This window comes from Salmo trutta, chromosome 20 (assembly GCF_901001165.1).
Source record: "Salmo trutta chromosome 20, fSalTru1.1, whole genome shotgun sequence".
NCBI classification, from domain to species: Eukaryota; Metazoa; Chordata; class Actinopteri; order Salmoniformes; family Salmonidae; genus Salmo; species Salmo trutta.
The window spans coordinates 19,128,308-19,147,901 of NC_042976.1; the positions used below are offsets into that span (position 1 = coordinate 19,128,308).

The 19,594-nt window shown below is 44.1% G+C and overlaps 1 protein-coding gene across 1 annotated transcript; it reads left to right on the plus strand.

Annotated features, from left to right (window-relative positions):
• Positions 1–9,065: 9,065 nt before the first annotated feature.
• Positions 9,066–19,547, plus strand: LOC115155641 (myosin light chain 1, skeletal muscle isoform). The gene is made up of 6 exons (XM_029702475.1): positions 9,066–9,404; positions 11,166–11,193; positions 13,763–13,906; positions 14,704–14,877; positions 15,135–15,212; positions 18,777–19,547. Exons 1-6 carry the CDS (start codon positions 9,282–9,284, stop codon positions 18,803–18,805), a joined length of 576 nt encoding a protein of 191 aa, XP_029558335.1. The 5' UTR covers positions 9,066–9,281; the 3' UTR covers positions 18,806–19,547.
• The last annotated feature ends 47 nt before the right edge of the window (positions 19,548–19,594 follow it).

A 19,594-nucleotide genomic window follows, 5' to 3' on the forward strand; every position in this document is an offset into this window, starting at 1 on the left:
ACATATGGTGTCCAGATACATGCTACTCTTACATACATACATACATATATATATATAGATACATGCTACTCTTGATTTTGTTTCATTGTTTGTTTTTCATGAGTGTTAAAAAAATGTAGTTGATTGGACGGAGAGCCTCTCTTTTCTTCTAACTTGTGACTTGTATATGTGTGTAAGTCCCACTAAAACAATACAGGATTTCAGATTAAGTCTGAGTTTTACATGAAGTCAGAGTTGTACATGAGCCAACGTCAAGTTAGGACCCAGCCCTGTGTGGTGACTGGAGGATAATGTAATGAGAAGCATCTCGAGGACATCCTTTGTACCCAAAGGAACTCAGTTAATTCCTGGAGTGAAAGATAATAAAGTCCCTTGTGGTGGTGGAGGATCTCCCTCCGACCATCCCTCCATCCTTCAGCTTAGTGTCAGGTTACCACTGCCCCCTCGTTGAATGGTCTCTCTCGCTCGCTCTCTTTCTTTCTCTCTCGCTCTCTCTCAATTCAATTTAAGGGGCTTTATTGGCATGGGAAACATATGTTTACATTGTCAAAGCAAGTGAAATAAATAATAAACAAAGTGAAATAAACAATAAAAAATGAACAGTAAACATCTCTCTCTCTCTCTCTTGCTGTCGCTCTTGTTATCTTCACCTTTCTCTTTCTCTTTATCTCTTTATTTCTTTCTCTGTCCCCATCCCCCCTCTCTCTCTCTCTTGCTCTCCTAGTCACAGGCAAAGGACAGAGCAGTGCTTTGTTTAGCTTGGCCCTGTCTAATCCCTGTCTGGCCAGTATGAGTGACTGTCAAAGTGAGCCACCAGCCCACCAACCCTACAGTGGGCCAGAGAGACATTCATCCCCCTTAAGGAGTCATGCCCCCTCTCTTAGAAATCCCAAGAAACTTCACACCTCTGCAGGGCCCTATAAATAGGTCCCATCTGTCCCCTAGGCTCATTTACACCCACATTCCTTTTGGTGCGCTTGCATGGCTTGGGGATGGGGGTTGGGGGTTGATGGGGGGGCCTGGAAGGAGGTGGTGGTGGGTGGGGGTAGAGGGGGAGAACAGAACCAGAGTCCAAAAGCAATACAGCACTACCCTCACCACCCAGCACTCACCGCTCATCACCCACTACTCACCACACACTACCCACCACTCACCACCCACCACCCACCACTCACCACTCACCATCCACCACCCACCACCCACCACTCACCACCCACCACTCACCACTCACCACCCACTGTCCATCACCCACCCCACCACCACCACCACTCACCAGCTACCACCCACCCACCACACACCAGCCACCACTCACCACTCACCGCCACCACCCACCCACCACTCACCGCCCACCACTCACCGCCCACCACCTACTACGGAGCCAGAGTCCAAACCATTACAGCAATACGCCCACCACTCACCACCCACCACCCACCACCCACCACTGACCAACCATTCACCACCCACTCACCACTCACGACCCACCCCCCACCAGTCACCACCCACCCACCACTCACCACCCACCCACCACTCACCACTCACTACTCACCACCCACCACTCACCACCCACCCACCACTCACCACTCACTACTCACCACCCACCACTTACCACCACCCACCACCCACCACTCACCACCCACTGTCCACCACCCACCCCACCACCACCCGCTCACCACCCACCACTCACCAGCTACCACCCACCCACCCACCCACGCCCACCACCCACCCACCCACCACTCACCGCCAACCACCTACCACGGAGTCCAAAAGCATTACAGCAATACGCCCACCACTCACCACTCACCACCCACCCACCCACCCACCACTCACCACCACTCACCACCACCCACCACTCACCACCCACCCACTCACCATTCACCACTCACCACCCACCACGGAGCCAGAGCCCAAAAGCAATACAGCAATATGCCCACCACCCACCACTCACAACCACCACTCACAAGCACCACTCACCACCTACCAATTACCACACACAAAACTCCTCCTCAGAGAGGGTAAATTACCTTAGAGACCCTTCCAACCACACCTTATTTTATCTCATGATTTTCCCTCGTTAGCCACACTTAACTCTAGATTACCCATGTTGAGAAGAAGATCTATTCCCATTGGATATTCAGAGTCATCATACCTTTTATAGTAATTGAACAAGAACAATGTTTCGGAGCTCAATAATCTAAATGCTATTTTGTAATCTATGGTATTTTGTCTCCCTATGACCATGGCAGATCGAATCCTAAATTCTAATTTGTCATTGTTTTTCTTACAACTAGAGTGTATTTAAAGATGTTAATAATGATTCTACAAATGTAATTTAATGTATTATTGTATTGTGATTCAGCAAACAACACCTTGACTATACAATGATAGTCATGTTCACTCTTTGAGACTGAAATTATCACTACCGTTGGTAAAGAGTGAAATCAAGGACGGACTGCGTCCTAAATTGGCGAGGTTGGAAGGTACGGTGTTATGAAAGTCACACCCTTCCATTTCAAGGAGAAGCCCCCCAGGCCTGCATGCTAGAGGAGGGGAGGGGGGGGTGATGAAGTGAGAGAGAAACAGACACCTGGGCATTCTAGTCTCTTCTCACAGAGCTGTATCTCCGTAGCACCCTGAGTCAGATGAAAGAGACTACAGGCATTCTAGCCCCCAACCAGCAACCCTAAACAACTAGAGAGCCCAACCTGAACTTCCCTCTCAGACTTCCTTTTAAGTATTCACCCCACTACTCGTGGTGTCCCTGTCCACCTTCTATTGTCCCTCAGCTGTTTACCAAAACAAGGTGCAAATTAACAAATGAACCGCTTTGTTGTCTTTTTAATCCCAGATTTCCCCTTTAAGGTCTCTGCGGGTTATACTACCTGCCTGAAGTAACCAACAGACATTATGCTGTTGTGTATCTACTGTGAATGTAGCTATCTGAATTCATTCAGGATTTTTTTTCTCCTTGCAAAGTGTGCTACATAAGAGCGTTATTGAGGATAGCTGCATTATCCGTGCTACAACTGTTTGTTGTAATGGTGACTCGGTATTAAAAGTTGTTTTCTGACAGATGTCAAGGTAGGTATTCTGTGTGCCTTGTACCAGATCACTTACTGTATGTCTCTATTCAGGAAGAAAGACGTCAATAGCAGCGTGTCATCAAGAAACAGCTCAGTGTATTGACAGACAGTGCAGCCAAGTTGCCGTCAATTAAATGATTGTTTAGCTATGGGATTGCAGAGAATGACAAACTAACTCTTTCTTTGGGTTGGGATGACATGGATACGTGACTTATTCTGTCGGTGTTAAGTTGCAAAGTTTATAGAGCGGACGTGGGCTTTGCCAAGCGGCAGTCAGTCCTTCAATGATCTGTCTTTATAGCTTCAGATTAAACCTGCGTTGTGGGGGGGATAATTCCTCATATCCAGGCAGTGATAGGGTTATTTTCACCTGTTGTCTGTCTTCATCTTACTCAAATAATTTTGACTTATCGTTCATAGGAAAAACATCCGCCCCCTACTGCTTTAGCAAAGCATTTTGGGTCTGGGTTTTGATTCTCTACGCTTTATCCAGTGTGCACACGTTCACTCCTCGTCATGCATTTAACATCATTGGACTGCTTCAAGCATGGCTGGAAAAGGTTTCCACCACTTTCCTTGTACCAGTCCATTCCTTTTAAACACATGAGCGGGAGTGTACAAGTACACTTTGGGAGAAGAGTGGAGTATCGTAACGTTGCCTGGGATTTGGATTCAGAAGCTACATGTTGACTTCGTAACCTTCAAAGGTGCTCCTGCTGTTTCCTGCTTCCTCTCTCGCACTCTGAGGAGGCTCCAGGCCAGGATCATATTCATTACGGCATGCAATGGAAAATGTTTAAATGTTTTTATTCCATGTGGTACCTAATGAATATGACCCTGCTTCCTCTCTCCCACTGTGGGAAGGCTCCACTGTCTCCTCAGTCTTCTCAGAGTTCTTGGCTCCAAGGCCTTGGGGTTTAATTTGATCCCAAGTCGTGCGTCACCCCAGTGTACAGCAATGGAGAGGAACGGAGCCCGCTTGCCCTTTACGGTACATAGGTGCAGAGTAAATCACCACACCCCTTTGGACAACTGATCTCACGTCTTCAATATGGCTGCCAGGAAGGAGGAGGAAGGAGGAGGAGTCAGCACTGCTTATGAATATGTATCTAAAATAATCCATGTTTACTACTTATAAGATGTTTATTGATGATTAGCGCCTGCCGATGTAATATTTATGTCCAGCCACTTGATTCTTAGAAGATATTACATATTAGTAATTAACTTTCTAACAGATGATAAGCTAATTTTGTATTATTTTCAGGTCTTTAAAAAGGTGTCAAAGCAAGCCACAAGACACAAGTCAATTCCGTCTGAGCAACAATCATACAAAACCACCTCAGTCCACAGAATAAAATAAACAATAATTAAAAGTCTGTGAGGCTCTAGTCCATAAGCCCCCATTTTAGGTATGCGCTGATTTGTAGTTTCTCCTCCACCCATAATAATAAAATAGCAGGTGTTCCTCACTATAGTTTTGGTGTTTAATTACAACCATTTATTTTTAAACCCATTCCACTTTAGTGGACAATTCCACAGCTGAAGGACAGACAACCAGGGCTACCAAGCCATTCAGCCTGCTGTTCCCCTTGTGTACTCTCATAACAAGCAGAAACCCTCTTGGGACACCAGGTGTTAGCTACGCTACCTGATGTAATACTGTCAGGGTTTGGGGTAAATTACATTTCAATTCAGTCAATTCAGGAAGTAAATTCCAATTCCAATGTTTTCTCATAGAGAAGCATTGAAGAAAATTTGAATTTCAGATGTCTGTTTCCTGAATTGACTGAATAGAAATGGAATTGACTGACCTCAACCCTGGTTGCTGTAAACCTGAAGAGGTTGGGCAGTGAGCAGGGGGCGGAGGGTGGAGGTATTTCTCTTGTCACGTCTTTATGAGGCCCTTGTCAGAAGTGGGAGTGGGGGGTAGGGTTAGTGCCACGGCCGGCCTCTTGAGACCGATATAGACAAGAGGAAGGAGCTACAATTTGCTCTGTTGGCCCTGCCTGGTTACTGACATCGGCAGCTGAAGCTCAGGCCCCCTTGATCTCCCATCTCCTACTCCCAATACCTCACACATCCCCCAGACATGGAGGATACCCAAGGCTCAGTGGTCACCATAGAGATAGAGGACTCATGTTTGTGTCAGTCTGTGACGGCAAGGGCAGCTTAATTGAGGCTATCTCCATTTTAAAGTAGTCAATTTTCTTCTTCACAATTAGCTACTGCCTCCTGAGAACCCGGTTGGACATGAGGGATCAGCCAATGAAGTTGGAAGTCCCACTCAGTTGACTACATTAAAATGGTGGACACCCTCAATGGCGCTGCCCATTCTAAAATGTTCTTTTGGCCACTATCATTCTCTATGGTGGTCACTCACTCTGACCACCACCCTGGCCTCGCCACCCCATGTGGGGTCATTCAAAGGGAGCTGGCCACTCATCACGTGCTCTAGTCTTGGGTGACTATGGCCCTGGTCCAAAGCAGTGCACTATATAGAAGTGCCATTTGGGATGCATGCCTAGTCTTGGTTCTGAGTTTCAAGATTACTTCCCCTGTCCTTTCTCCTAACTTTTAACACCAGAGCACAGACCAGTGAGGTGGATCATCACTCCATTCACAGCCAGTTAAAATGTATTGATGAAACCCTCTTTCGGTGCAGTAAGACAGTGTCGGAAAAACATATTATTCAATCTGAATGAGAAGAAGTACAGTACAGAGATGATATTAGGATGAATTAGAGGGATGTTTTCATGAATCAGACACTATGACTATTTGTTTTGAATCTACTGTGTGAAAAATGTACAGAAAAAATATATACACTGCTCAAAAAAATAAAGGGAACACTTAAACAACACAATGTAACTCCAAGTCAATCACACTTCTGTGAAATCAAACTGTCCACTTAGGAAGCAACACTGATTGACAATAAATTTCACATGCTGTTGTGCAAATGGAATAGACAACAGGTGGAAATTATAGGCAATTAGCAAGACACCCCCAATAAACGAGTGGTTCTGCAGGTGGGGACCACAGACCACTTCTCAGTTCCTATGCTTCCTGGCTGATGTTTTGGTCACTTTTGAATGCTGGAGGTGCTTTCACTCTAGTGGTAGCATGAGACGGAGTCTACAACCCACACAAGTGGCTCAGGTAGTGCAGCTCATCCAGGATGGAACATCAATGCGAGCTGTGGCAAGAAGGTTTGCTGTGTCTGTCAGCGTAGTGTCCAGAGCATGGAGGCGCTACCAGGAGACAGGCCAGTACATCAGGAGACGTGGAGGAGGCCGTAGGAGGGCAACAACCCAGCAGCAGGGCCGCTACCTCCGCCTTTGTGCAAGGAGGAGCAGGAGGAGCACAGCCAGAGCCCTGAAAAATGACCTCCAGCAGGCCACAAATGTGCATGTGTCTGCTCAAACGGTCAGAAACAGACTCCATGAGGGTGGTATGAGGGCCCGACATCCACAGGTGGGGGTTGTGCTTACAGCCCAACACCGTGCAGGACGTTTGGCATTTGCCAGAGAACACCAAGATTGGCAAATTCGCCACTGGCGCCCTGTGCTCTTCACAGATGAAAGCAGGTTCACACTGAGCACGTGACAGACGTGACAGAGTCTGGAGACGCCGTGGAGAATGTTCTGCTGCCTGCAACATCCTCCAGCATGACCGGTTTGGCGGTGGGTCAGTCATGGTGTGGGGTGGCATTTCTTTGGGGGGCCGCACAGCCCTCCATGTGCTCGCCAGAGGTAGCCTGACTGCCATTAGGTACCGAGATGAGATCCTCAGACCCCTTGTGAGACCATATGCTTGTGCGGTTGGCCCTGGGTTTCTCCTAATGCAAGACAATGCTAGACCTCATGTGGCTGGAGTGTGTCAGAAGTTCCTGCAAGAGGAAGGCATTGGTGCTATGGACTGGCCCGCCCGTTCCCCAGACCTGAATCCAATTGAGCACATCTGGGACATCATGTCTCGCTCCATCCACCAACGCCACGTTGCACCACAGACTGTCCAGGAGTTGGCGGATGCTTTAGTCCAGGTCTGGGAGAAGATCCCTCAGGAGACCATTCGCCACCTCATCAGGAGCATGCCCAGGCGTTGTAGGGAGGTCATACAGGCACGTGGAGGCCACACACACTACTGAGCCTCATTTTGACTTGTTTTAAGGACATTGCATCAAAGTTGGATCAGACTGTAGTGTGGTTTTCCACTTTAATTTTGAGTGTGACTCCAAATCCAGACCTCCATGGGTTGATAAATTGGATTTTCATTGATTATTTTTGTGTGATTTTGTTGTCAGCACATTCAACTATGTAAAGAAAAAAGTATTTAATACGATTATTTCATTCATTCAGATCTAGGATGTGTTATTTAAGTGTTCCCTTTATTTTTTTTAGCAGTATATTTTGGGGAAAATTATACCACTACCCAAAAGGGCACTTTGGAGACTGGAAGGGCAAAAGGGCATGTGCTCTGCACAGGTAGAGCCCTATCTGAGCATGTGCCTGGATAGCTGACCAGACTAACTACCAATCTAAAACATTTTGCTGACGAGGTTAATTGAGTGTCTGTCATTGACTGACATAACAAGAAAAAACTGCTGATGCACAATCTCATTTCAAAATTGCAGCTGGTGTATTCTACTATTCTAACTCTCAATAGTAAGTTGAGACCCGACTGAGTCCCCCCAAAAAACTGCTTATGTCGCTTACGCCTGGAACCGGTCCTGTGTGTGTGTGTGTGTGTGTGTGTGTGTGTGTGTGTGTGTGTGTGTGTGTGTGTGTGTGTGTGTGTGTGTGTGTGTGTGTGTGTGTGTGTGTGTGTGTGTGTGTGTGTGTGTTCAAAGATGAACAAATAGTCTATGATAAGGATAAAGGACACCATTTATGAAGTCCATACAAACATACTACCATAACTGTCTGAAATCTAAATTTGCACATGCTGGTAGCTTACTTGTGTAAACCACTCCCCCACTACCCCCTCATCCCCTGGGTCAGCAGCAGGAAGTGTCATTCCACTGTCATTAGGCCTACTGTTTCTACTACAAATAGAAACAGTTCCTTTAAAAAAGGATATTCAAGTGATTTCTACCAAGTAGAGTGAACGCCTTCACATGTTCATTTCAATAACCCATGGATCACGACAGTGAAGATATGATTTCAATGTCATTCATCATAGAGAGATACAGTATAAGACGTCACGAATTGTGTGATTGAATGTCTCTAACTGTGTGTGCGTGTTTCTGTGCGTGCGTGAGGGCGAGAGGGTTTTGTCTAGAAAGGATATAGCTTTTGTCAAAATTGACGTTTTGTAGCAGGTTTAGTTGAATTTATGCAGCAGGTTAGGATAATTAACGTAGCAGGATATAATAATTAGGTAAAGGTTAGGAAAGGGTTTGGGTTACCAAAAATGCAAAAAAAAGCTGTATCCCATCTAGAGAGAGAGCAAGTAGGCATATACATTCCGGTTTGATATTTTTTCTAAAGTGATGAAAGTAGCCTACCCTAGGCTACACTAGAAGTCATAACATAACGAGGGCATCGACATATACCACATTTGAAGCAGTCGTATTTCCAAGATCTGTTATTCTATTATATCCTATTATATATCACTGCATGCTGCTAACCCACATTTGACTAGAAGAATAGAACGCTTTGGCTACAATTTCTGAATATTGAAAACTGAACTATCTTACTGATAGCCCCATAAATAAACTTCTTCATACCGAGAGAAAATGGGAAAAATGATGCGCGATGTTGTGTCATCACACTCACAGAAGACTCATGCATTCCTTGGCTCAGCCGAAATAAAACAGTGAAATTATAAATCAGGCTACCGTTACCAGGCGGCTGCCCGTTAGGCTACCGGGTGACCCCGGACGACCTCAATCACCGTTTCCCATTTTTTTATTTTTTTATTTTTACACAGCTTACACTGTTTTAAATTAACATCTTCTGACGCTCAGCCCCGAGCGCGACTTAGATGGGGAGTCCCTATATTCCATGTATAGAACAGTCCCCCACCCGTCTCCTGTCGTTGTCCAATCCGGTCCCTTGAGCTACATTGACGAGGGTGCTGTGCAAAATATTATCATATATATACGCCCAGACCCACCCTTGATGCTCTGAGTCTCCTCCAAGCTTACGCGGGAACTGTCTGCCTGTATTACCGGTGAAGTAGTGAACTAATTTACTATCTGCTAAAATGGCACCCAAGAAGGACGCTAAGGCACCCGCCAAGAAAGCCGAGCCGGCAAAGGCAGCTGCACCCGCACCCGAGCCTGAGGTGGTAGCCGCCCCCCCTCCACTCGACTTGTCCACAGTCAAGGTAACTAACTATGTTCTGCATTTCCCTACCTCCTCTATTCTATGCCCTGCATCCTCCCTCTATCCCTCTAGCCTGGCTTCTTTGTCTGTCTGCAAAATAAACGTTTCAATTATTCTTTCCTGAGTCACAACATAATGTAAATAGTTAGGCTACAAAGCTTTATTATTTGCTATACTCCTTTAGTCTTTCCGTTGTATATGTTCCGTGGTATTTGGCCTGGTTGGTCATTGCAGTGTGTTTTGCTGAAGTTAGGTACAAGTTAGGGAATGGTTGTCAGTGAAGGGCCATTCTCGATACATGCTGATGCCACAATCATATAGGCCTAGGCTGCACATTTATAGGAGAATGTGAAACTCTATTCAGTTTAAATGTGAAAGACTGCCTATCTATTTGTGTGCTGTTTGGATATCGTAGGCAACTGTTAGGCTACTTATTATGTTTGATGAGTAGGCCTAGGGTACCTATTTCAATTTATGGAGTTACCACAGTTCTGGAATAGCTTAACTAAAAGTGGTGTTGTATTTGGACAAAACATTAGGTTGGGATTATTTTGGCATGTATTTTCCATACTGTAGCCTATTATTCTAACCATATTTGACAAGCGATAGCAAAATGGCAAGAGCCCGCTTGGACCCACGGACCTAGTTCTGAAGCAGGGTTGAAAGTGTTAAGACATCAGCACCTCGGATAGCTCCGGAGAGACGCTGCTCGCTCACCTAAACCCCGCCCCATGTGCCCCTCGGCTTCCTTGATAGGATGAAGGAGTTTGTGACAAGGTGAAACTGCAATGGAACTTGTCACCAAATGTGGACATGTTAAGGTATCTAAAGATGGACCTCCAAGATCGAGTGCCATCGTAGGAGTATAGCTGTGGAGCTAATTTTGTCTCGAGGATTGATAGGGGGTTAGTGTTTCTTCCGTGATTGATGAGCTGATGGGAGCGAAACGTTTTGCCTTTTTTTTTTGCTTGCTTGCTTATCTGATGTGGTGGTTTTGTTGTATATGCCCAATTTTGAATCCAACTGTCAAAATAAAGATCCAAATTATAAAGTAGGCTACAATACCACCGGTATTGGTCCATTATACATGATACAAAGAGATATATGCATATTAGGCTATATATACCTTCTTCACTTTCTCATTTGCAAACTGACTGTCTAATTTGCTCTACACTGTGAGGAGTCAGGAGAAAATCCACAGCTACATAATCACTTAAAAGTTGTACCTGCTTGCTCTTAAGGTAGTGAGCCTCTTGTGTATAGCCCAGGCCTACCCCAACAGTCCACGTCCTTACAGTTTAGGTAGTATGAGACCTAAAGTAAAACTGCGAGACTATTGCTCACAAAACCTCATCCCCTTCTTATGGCACTCTAATTCATTAGTGTTTGAGATGGACTGTAAAATAGTAAGGAGTCGTCCCAAACACCCTGCAAGTCATTATCTGGGCCTGGAAGTAGCCTAGGTGGAGGTAGCCTACTACACTGGTAGTCTTGCGATACCAAGACTCTCATTCCAGAATCAGGCTTAGGAGAGAAACTGTTCTGGGGTGAAATAGAAAGACTGTAGTCGAGGCTACTCAACAATTTCCCTTGACAGTGTAAAAGCAGGGTTTAAATCCATAGAAAGTCTCAGATCTGATAGCAGACAGGGGCTACGGTAGAATTGTGCCTAAATGGAATTACTTCACTGGCTGTAAATGTTCGAAAGTGGGCCCCACTTTCTTTCAATGTTCTGACTGTTGTTCTCTGCTGCCCTCTATAGGTGGAGTTCACTCCCGACCAGCAGGAGGGTAAGTTCACTAAACCAAATTACTAAGGGCAAGTTTCCCGGACACAGATTAAGCCTAGTCCCAGTCTAAAAACCATGATCAATGGAGATTCTCAGTTGAAAGTGTTTCTTAGGCCAAGACTAGGCTCAATCTGTGTCCTGTAAAAAAAAAAAGATATCAGATGTCACTATTAAAACGTAATCAGTAACAATACTGTGAAACAGATCATTATCACTGCACCTTCACAGACCTGGGTTCAAATACTATTTGAAATCATTTCAAATACTTTATCTGAGCTGGATTGAGCTTGCCTGGTTTAATGGACCAATAGAATAATTGCAGAACTGAAATCCAAAAACCTTGCTCACCTGGCACTCCAGGCAGGCTAGAGCAAACACTCAAAGTATTTCAAACAATTTCTAGTAGTACTGCACCCCTGACTCCTAAAAAACACTAAAATAAATCCACTCTAGGTCCTTTTAAAAGATGGATTAGCTGCCACTCTGATTTCTATCTCAATGTTAGCCTACTGTTACTAAACCCGGACTAAGTAGTGTTTACAAAGATAACAAATACAAAGATGGGTGAAAAATGCAATAGGACTATTTTGGCTAGGCTTACTTCTGATCTGACTAAACCAAATAACTTGTAACATTAAACAACCTCTGGAGTGCATTTACAATGTAATATTTCCTATAGAGGTGAACATTCTCAAATGACATGCACCTGAAGCCATTTTCAATACATTTTCCAAAATTGCAGTGGTCAGCCTCTAAGGTTCTTTGGACACGGTTGACCCCTCTGTATGAACCTTAATGCAAAAGAATTATGGCTAAATGAACACTGGCCAAAAATAATTATACATTAGCTAGTTTATATGAACAAACAAGAAAACTATTCAATTAAATCGAAAATATGTTTGGACCACAGATTAGGACACCACTTGACCTGTTATAAAATGTTCTAATCTGTCACAATGAGTTATAATGTTATAACATGAAGTCTAGTTAGCTGCTGTCAAAGTGAACCCATTGTAGGGGATGATATCCTAGGATTACATAGTATTCATTGAACACATTCACTGATTGACAACATCATGTGGACAGATAACTGGCATAGGTCTTTAAAGTTGTTGGGGAATATGGAACATCTAAAACACCTTTATCCGTAAGCCTAATAACACACATAGGAATCCCATTTTTAACTCCATTCTCGTAGACATTCTAAATGTCAAACAATTAAACGCATCCATGTCTTATATTGTCACCCTTTGATAAAGTCTAGCTCATTACGAGCAAGCGATAGGCCGCGCGGTCATCACGCCAGCCGGGAGTTGTTTAAGCCGCGGTCAGCATTCTCTTGGTTTATTCGTGTCAGTCCACTCACAGTATTGCCTTCTAAAGGAGCGAGCTCATATTCTCTCTTCAGTATCGATTCCAAGTCGGCTCCTGGTCGACGAGAGAGGGAAAGAGAGAGAGAGAGAGAGAGAGAGAGAGAGAGAATTGGCGAGGGCACTAGAACAGTCTCCAGCACCCGGCCTCACCCTACTAGAATCTAAAGTCAAATGTCTACTGTTTTCTGTTGATCTGGTGCTTCTGTCCCCCCCAACCAAGGAGGGCCTACAGCAGCACCTAGATATTCTGCACAGATTCTGTCATACCTGGGCCCTGACAGTAAATCTCAGTAAGACAAAAATAATGGTGTTCCAAAAAAGGTCCAGTTGCCAGGACCACAAGCACACAAAAAACTATACATACATTTGCCTTAACATCGGCGCCACAGGTAACTTCCACAAGCTGTTAACGATCTGATAGACAAGGCAAGAAGGGTCTTCTACGCCAGAGAGTACACAGTGGCAGAATACCTGACCACTGTGACTGACCCAAAATTAAGGAAAGCTTTGACTTGGTCCAGACTCAGTGAGCATAGCCTTGCTATTGAGAGAGGCCGCCATAGGCCGACCTGGCACCCAAGAGAAGACTGGCTATGTGCACACTGCCCACAAAATGAGGTGGAAACTGAGCTGCACTTCTTAACCTCCTGCCATATGTATGAACATGTTAGAGACATTTTTCCCTGACCCACAAAGAATTCGGAAACAAATTACATTTTTGATTTTGATAAACTCCCATATCTATTGGGTAAAGTACCACAGTGTGCTATCACATCAGCAATATTTGTGACTGACTTGGTATCCCCCTTTCCCTTTCCTTTATATGGGTCCACAGACTCAACACTTTCAATGTTGATTAAACACTCTGTGTTAATTATTTTGTTTATTTTTAACACCGGAGAATTTGCAGTGTGGATAATTAATAAAGGTTAAATAAAATAAAAACATTAACAGATGGTAATTCTACATCAAGGATAGGGCGAAGCTCTCATCATTCAATTGAGATATTCACAATAATCCCTGCAACAAAACAAAACACCAAAGTGGTGTGCATGTTCATTTCATAGATCTCTTGGTATGTTATCATAGCTTCTGTTGGCCACTAGCCCAGGCATTCTGAGGAAAATAAAACCCTCCCTCTCTCCCTCTCATCCCTCTCTCTTCCTCTCTCTCTCCTCTCACCTCACCTCACCACAGACTACAAGGAGGCTTTTGGGCTCTTCGACAGGGTGGGTGACGCAAAGGTGGCTTACAACCAGGTCGCTGATATCATGCGCGCCCTGGGACAGAACCCCACCAACAAGGAGGTGCGCAAAGTCCTGGGCAACCCTTCCGATGAGGGTAAGGCCCACACACACGCACACACACACATACGCAAGGTGATACAAGGATACACAAGCACAGGCACACACGCACACACGCACACACACACACACACACACACACACACACACACACACACACACACATACGGAAACAGTACAAGGACGCACAAGCACACATACACACACGTACACACACACACACTTTCCTTAATACTGACTCTGTGTACACTATTCTCTCCACTTCAGACCCTCTGTCCTTCATAGTTAAATTTGTCCTAATATAGCACACTAGGGGGAGGACATTTACACATAAGTGACCACACCTTGGCATTTGTCTGCTCCCTTTTATAGCACATTGTAACAATTCAGCACCCGTCATGATGGACATATCCCTCCATCCGTGGTGTAGCTGAGTAGCTGCAAGAGGCATTTGAAGTATTTTGGGTTACAAAGCCTGACATTGTGAAGCGTGATATACCTTTCTGTTATATCACCATGTATGTGTTTATAAATGCATTGTGTGTAGTTATATTTTGACACACACACACACACGGCCATTTTCAATGGTAAATCTGTGTGTACATGAGCTAGTATTATTATTTATTATTAGTAGTAGTGTACTGTATGGTAAGGGCCAGGGTGAAGTTGCCCCTACACACTGATCTGGAGTCAATGTAGCATATTCCCAACTAATGGTTAAGGTTAGGATTGGGAGAGGGAAAAGCTGATCCTAGATCTGTGCCTAGGGGAAACTTCACCTCGGAGCGTACTGTATACTTCTAATGCATTTCCTCTCACTCTGGCTGCCCACAGACATGGCCGGCAAGAGATTAGAGTTTGAGGCCTTCCTTCCCATGCTCCAGCACATCGTCAATGACCCAAACAAGGGAACTTTTGATGACTACGTTGAAGGTCTGCGCGTCTTTGACAAGGAGGGCAACGGCACCGTGATGGGGGCTGAGCTGCGTATCGTCCTTGGAACACTGGGTGAGTGGCTGCCCAGGCTTAGTTGTAACAGGAAGTGCTTGTGTGTGTGTGTGTGTGTGTGTGTGTGTGTGTGTGTGTGTGTGTGTGTGTGTGTGTGTGTGTGTGCGTGTGTGCGTGTGTGCGTGTGTGCGTGTGTGCGTGTGTGCGTGTGTGTGTGTGTGTGTGTGTGTGCGTGCATGCGTGCGCGTGTGTGTGTGTGTGTGTGAGACACCAGACCAACTGATGACCTGGCCTCTCTCACCTCTCCCTCCCTCTAGGTGAGAAGATGAGCGAGGCTGAGATTGATGCCCTCATGCAAGGACAGGAGGACGAGAACGGCAGTATCAACTTTGAAGGTAATCCTTCAAGTCTTCTAAGTCTTAGGTCATGTCCTAAATGGTACCCTGTTCCCTATCGGGAGGCATTTTCGTAGTGCAAAGCCAATATGCAAAATGCTATTATTGCCATTAACCTCATTATAATCTGGCAGCGTGATTTGATTTTAAACTTGTCTTCAACAATGTGCATTATAAGTAGGTGACTATTTATGTATTGCTCAGTTTACTAAACTCTAATTAATTGCCACCTTATCAAGCAGATTGTTGATGAAAAGTTTCAAATTAAATCACGCTCACAGATTATCATATGGTTTATTGTAATTGTTGCACTTTGAACATTGCTTTTTCCATATGAGAATCGCTCAAAGTGTACTACTTGATACCAGGGTCAATAGGTGGGAATTCGGACCCGAGTTAAACGCGCATAAATGAAACGTAATTACATTTTTATGCACTTTTCTCTCTATGCATATTCTGACCATGAATTTCAGCATGAGAATAGCATGCTATTCGCCCGCTATTCATTTGGGGTGGAGATCAAAGAAATGAAGGTGTGACGAATACATCCATATTCTGACCTTGACTTAATTCCCTCATAATTCCACCACCTTTACGTGTGATGAAACGATGAATAAGGTCGAGAAACGGTTCAAATAAATGGAACAGCATCGACTTTCTTTTGTAGTTGATAGAAATAACACCATTCTCCATGCACATTCTGTAACACCATTCTCCATGCACATTCTGTAACACCATTCTCCATGCACATTCTGTAACACCATTCTCCATGCACATACTGTAACACCATTCTCCATGCACATTCTGTAACACCATTCTCCATGCACATACTGTAACACCATTCTCCATGCACATACTGTAACACCATTCTCCATGCACATTCTGTAACACCATTCTCCATGCACATTCTGTAACAACATTCTCCATGCACATTCTGTAACACCATTCTCCATGCACATTCTGTAACACCATTCTCCATGCACATTCTGTAACACCATTCTCCACACACATTCTGTAACACCATTCTCCATGCACATTCTGTAACACCATTCTCCACACACATTCTGTAACACCATTCTCCACACACATTCTGTAACACCATTCTCCACACACATACTGTAACACCATTCTCCACACACATACTGTAACACCATTCTCCACACACATTCTGTAACACCATTCTCCACACACATTCTGTAACACCATTCTCCACACACATTCTGTAACACCATTCTCCATGCACATACTGTAACACCATTCTCCACACACATTCTGTAACACCATTCTCCACACACATTCTGTAACACCATTCTCCACACACATTCTGTAACACCATTCTCCGTGCACATACTGTAACACCATTCTCCACACACATACTGTAACACCATTCTCCACACACATACTGTAACACCATTCTCCATGCACATACTGTAACACCATTCTCCACGCATTTACAAATTGGATAAAGGGATTGAAAATATAAATGACAATTGTTTTGGATCTAGTTTACCTTATGATCACTGAACACAAATGTGAAACCAGTCATATGGCAGCAAACTGAAGCATATCAACATATCACCTTTTCCACACTGAGGTTTATTTAATGCTGGCCTTATAAGTTACAGGGATGAAATTTGGAGGAGACCCCAGCTATAGGCTTCTGTAGCCATGAGCAAATTACAGTATAGCGCCAAACCTTCCGAGTTGATTTATGATTTGTAGAATGTTTGGTAACACTTTACTTGACACCCAGCATCATAACACGTTATGACATGGTCATAACCATGTCATAAGATGTCATAACGGCTGACATAACTTGTCAAAACCTGTTATAATATGGTCATAACCCTGTCATGACACATATATGTACACCTGTTGTGATGTATATTGCATTATTTTATGGCTGGTTATGGCACCTACATAAGAGTATGAAAACCCACTGAACCTACCACACAAGGAAAAACATTCCATTCCACCATAGCCTGCATGTCAACAGTATGTTTCTGTTGTATTTTTTATTTTTTTTATTGACCATATTACATTTTCTTTGTAATTGCGGCACACACATTGATGTCAGTCATGCACCTACCTCAGTGCTCTGTTGCTGATGACTGGGATGAATGCAGGAGCAGATTTCAGGAGCAGGACAAGACACCATATTTTTGACTGTTGACTGATATAAGGGCATGAACATGACAGGCCTATCTGCCTTATATGATTATGATGGTCATAATGCTTCATGACAGTGTCATAAAGTGTATTTCCTAGAAGTTATTTAAAATATGATGGAGAAATAAAACTGTAAAGAATGAATTACAACAGAGCCCCACCTGCCCTGAATGACGGGTCGCCACTGATAGTGGATCATAGTAGGCTAACTTATTACAAGTTCTGCAATAACTTGGGACATGCATCCTATTTTAATCATTATGGAACGCAGACCATAGGTAGCAGTTCACGATGACTGGATCATTGTCATCACATGATTAGTGAGGATTATTAGGGTAGATTTATAGGTCTACTGTTCAACTGCTATTGTATACTTTTCTCCCCTTCCAGTATTTCATGGATTGAACTTTCTGGATGAATCAAAACACTGTATTTTTTTATTTTATTTTATTTAACCTTTATTTAACTATGCAAGTCAGTTAAGAACAAATTCATATTTACAATGATGGCCTACCCCAGCCAAACCCTAACCTGGATGACGCTAGGTCAATTGTGCGCTGCCCTATGGGACTCCCAGTCATGGTCGGTTGTGATACAGCCTGGAATCGAACCAGGGTCTGTAGTGACGTCTCTAGCACTGAGATGCAGTGCCTTAGACCACAGCGCCACTTTTGTACGTGTATGATTCATACATACTTTCCTAACTCTAAAATGTGCCTAAATAATATAGTTTTTTTTTTTATAAATCTACCAGTTGGTGCTGAAACAGAGACATATATGCATATATTTAGATGGATTTCTTTCATTGATCCCTAAAATTCTGAACCCGTTCTCTCAATGTATTTATTCCGTTCAATCTGTCGACAAAATTCGAATTAAAGGGACACCGTAATTAAAGGGAAGGCTTAAGATAAATGTACTGTAAGCCCTATTGAATGAAAATTCCACAAATAAATCTGTTATTCAGTGTGCTCAAGGTAGACACACCTGTAGAGTGAATACCTACTGAGAAGTGCATAGGAAAGGCGTAAATGTCCGACGTCTCAATCAGGCCAATAGGGAATAGGGTCCAATTTGAGAAGCAAAGATAGTTTTACGTCATACAGGTCTTGTGATATATTGTACATACATTAGAGCCACATTTCAGATTACACTGTAGTTCTAGATTTGTTTGATGTTTTTGTTTTTAATTTAGATCAAATGCTTCACTAGCTCACTCCTCTTTCTTTCCTTTCCCCTGTGACCCCCTGCCTACCTACTCCTCACCCCTCCCTTCCTCTCCTCTCCCTCCCTCCCTTCCTCTCCCCTACCTCATCCTCCCTCTACCTCCCTCACTCTCCCTCCACACCCCTCCCTCTACCTCCCCTCACTCCTCCCTCCCCCTCACCCCTACAGCCTTTGTCAAGCACATCATGTCTATTTAAGGATCCTCCGGCTGCAGTGGCTAACGAGGACGCTAACGTGTTATCTGCAGACCCAATGGTGTCAGGACATCCAGCCCCCACTGTTAGTCAACCACCACCTGAGAAACAGACAGGGGGATAAAGGACTATAAGATGTCATTTCTAAACCGTTCTTTTTTTTTTCATTATTATTTTTTTGGTCTGACTCCGACCTTCGCCTCTCTGCTCTCTATTCTCCTCCATTAGAAGCTGTCCATTCTTTTCAACCACCAACCAGCAGATGCTCTTGTTGTCTTGTCCCCCGCCATCTTGGCGGGGTATGCCTCTCCACCATGGTTCGGTGAAGGAAAGGGGGTAGGGAGGAGCTACCCATTCCATCCCTTACTTGCTGCCTGGATTGGGCCAGTAGAGGTAACTGGCTTTGCTGTAGACTGGCCATCAAAACTCACTCTCCCCTATGTCTTAATTAATTTTTCTCCTCCGCTATTTCACAAAATAAACTTTTCAAGAACCCTCCAGTGTCGCAGCTCTTATTCTTTGCTCTGCGGGAGAGTGCGGAGAGTGAGGCTTGTGTCCCAAATGGCACCCTAATCCCTATATAGTGCACTACTTTTGACTAGAGCCCAATAGGGTGCCATTTGGGACTCATACTTAGTGTAGCTATAGGGGAGAGGTTAAAACAGACAAACACTGGTGGTGGCCCAGCAGCCCAAATGTTCGTATTCTTGTTGCCTCTGAAAGAATGATTAAAATATTTTAAAAACATGCTTGAATCTCTTTCTTTAAGTATAGATCCCCACCACAACATTA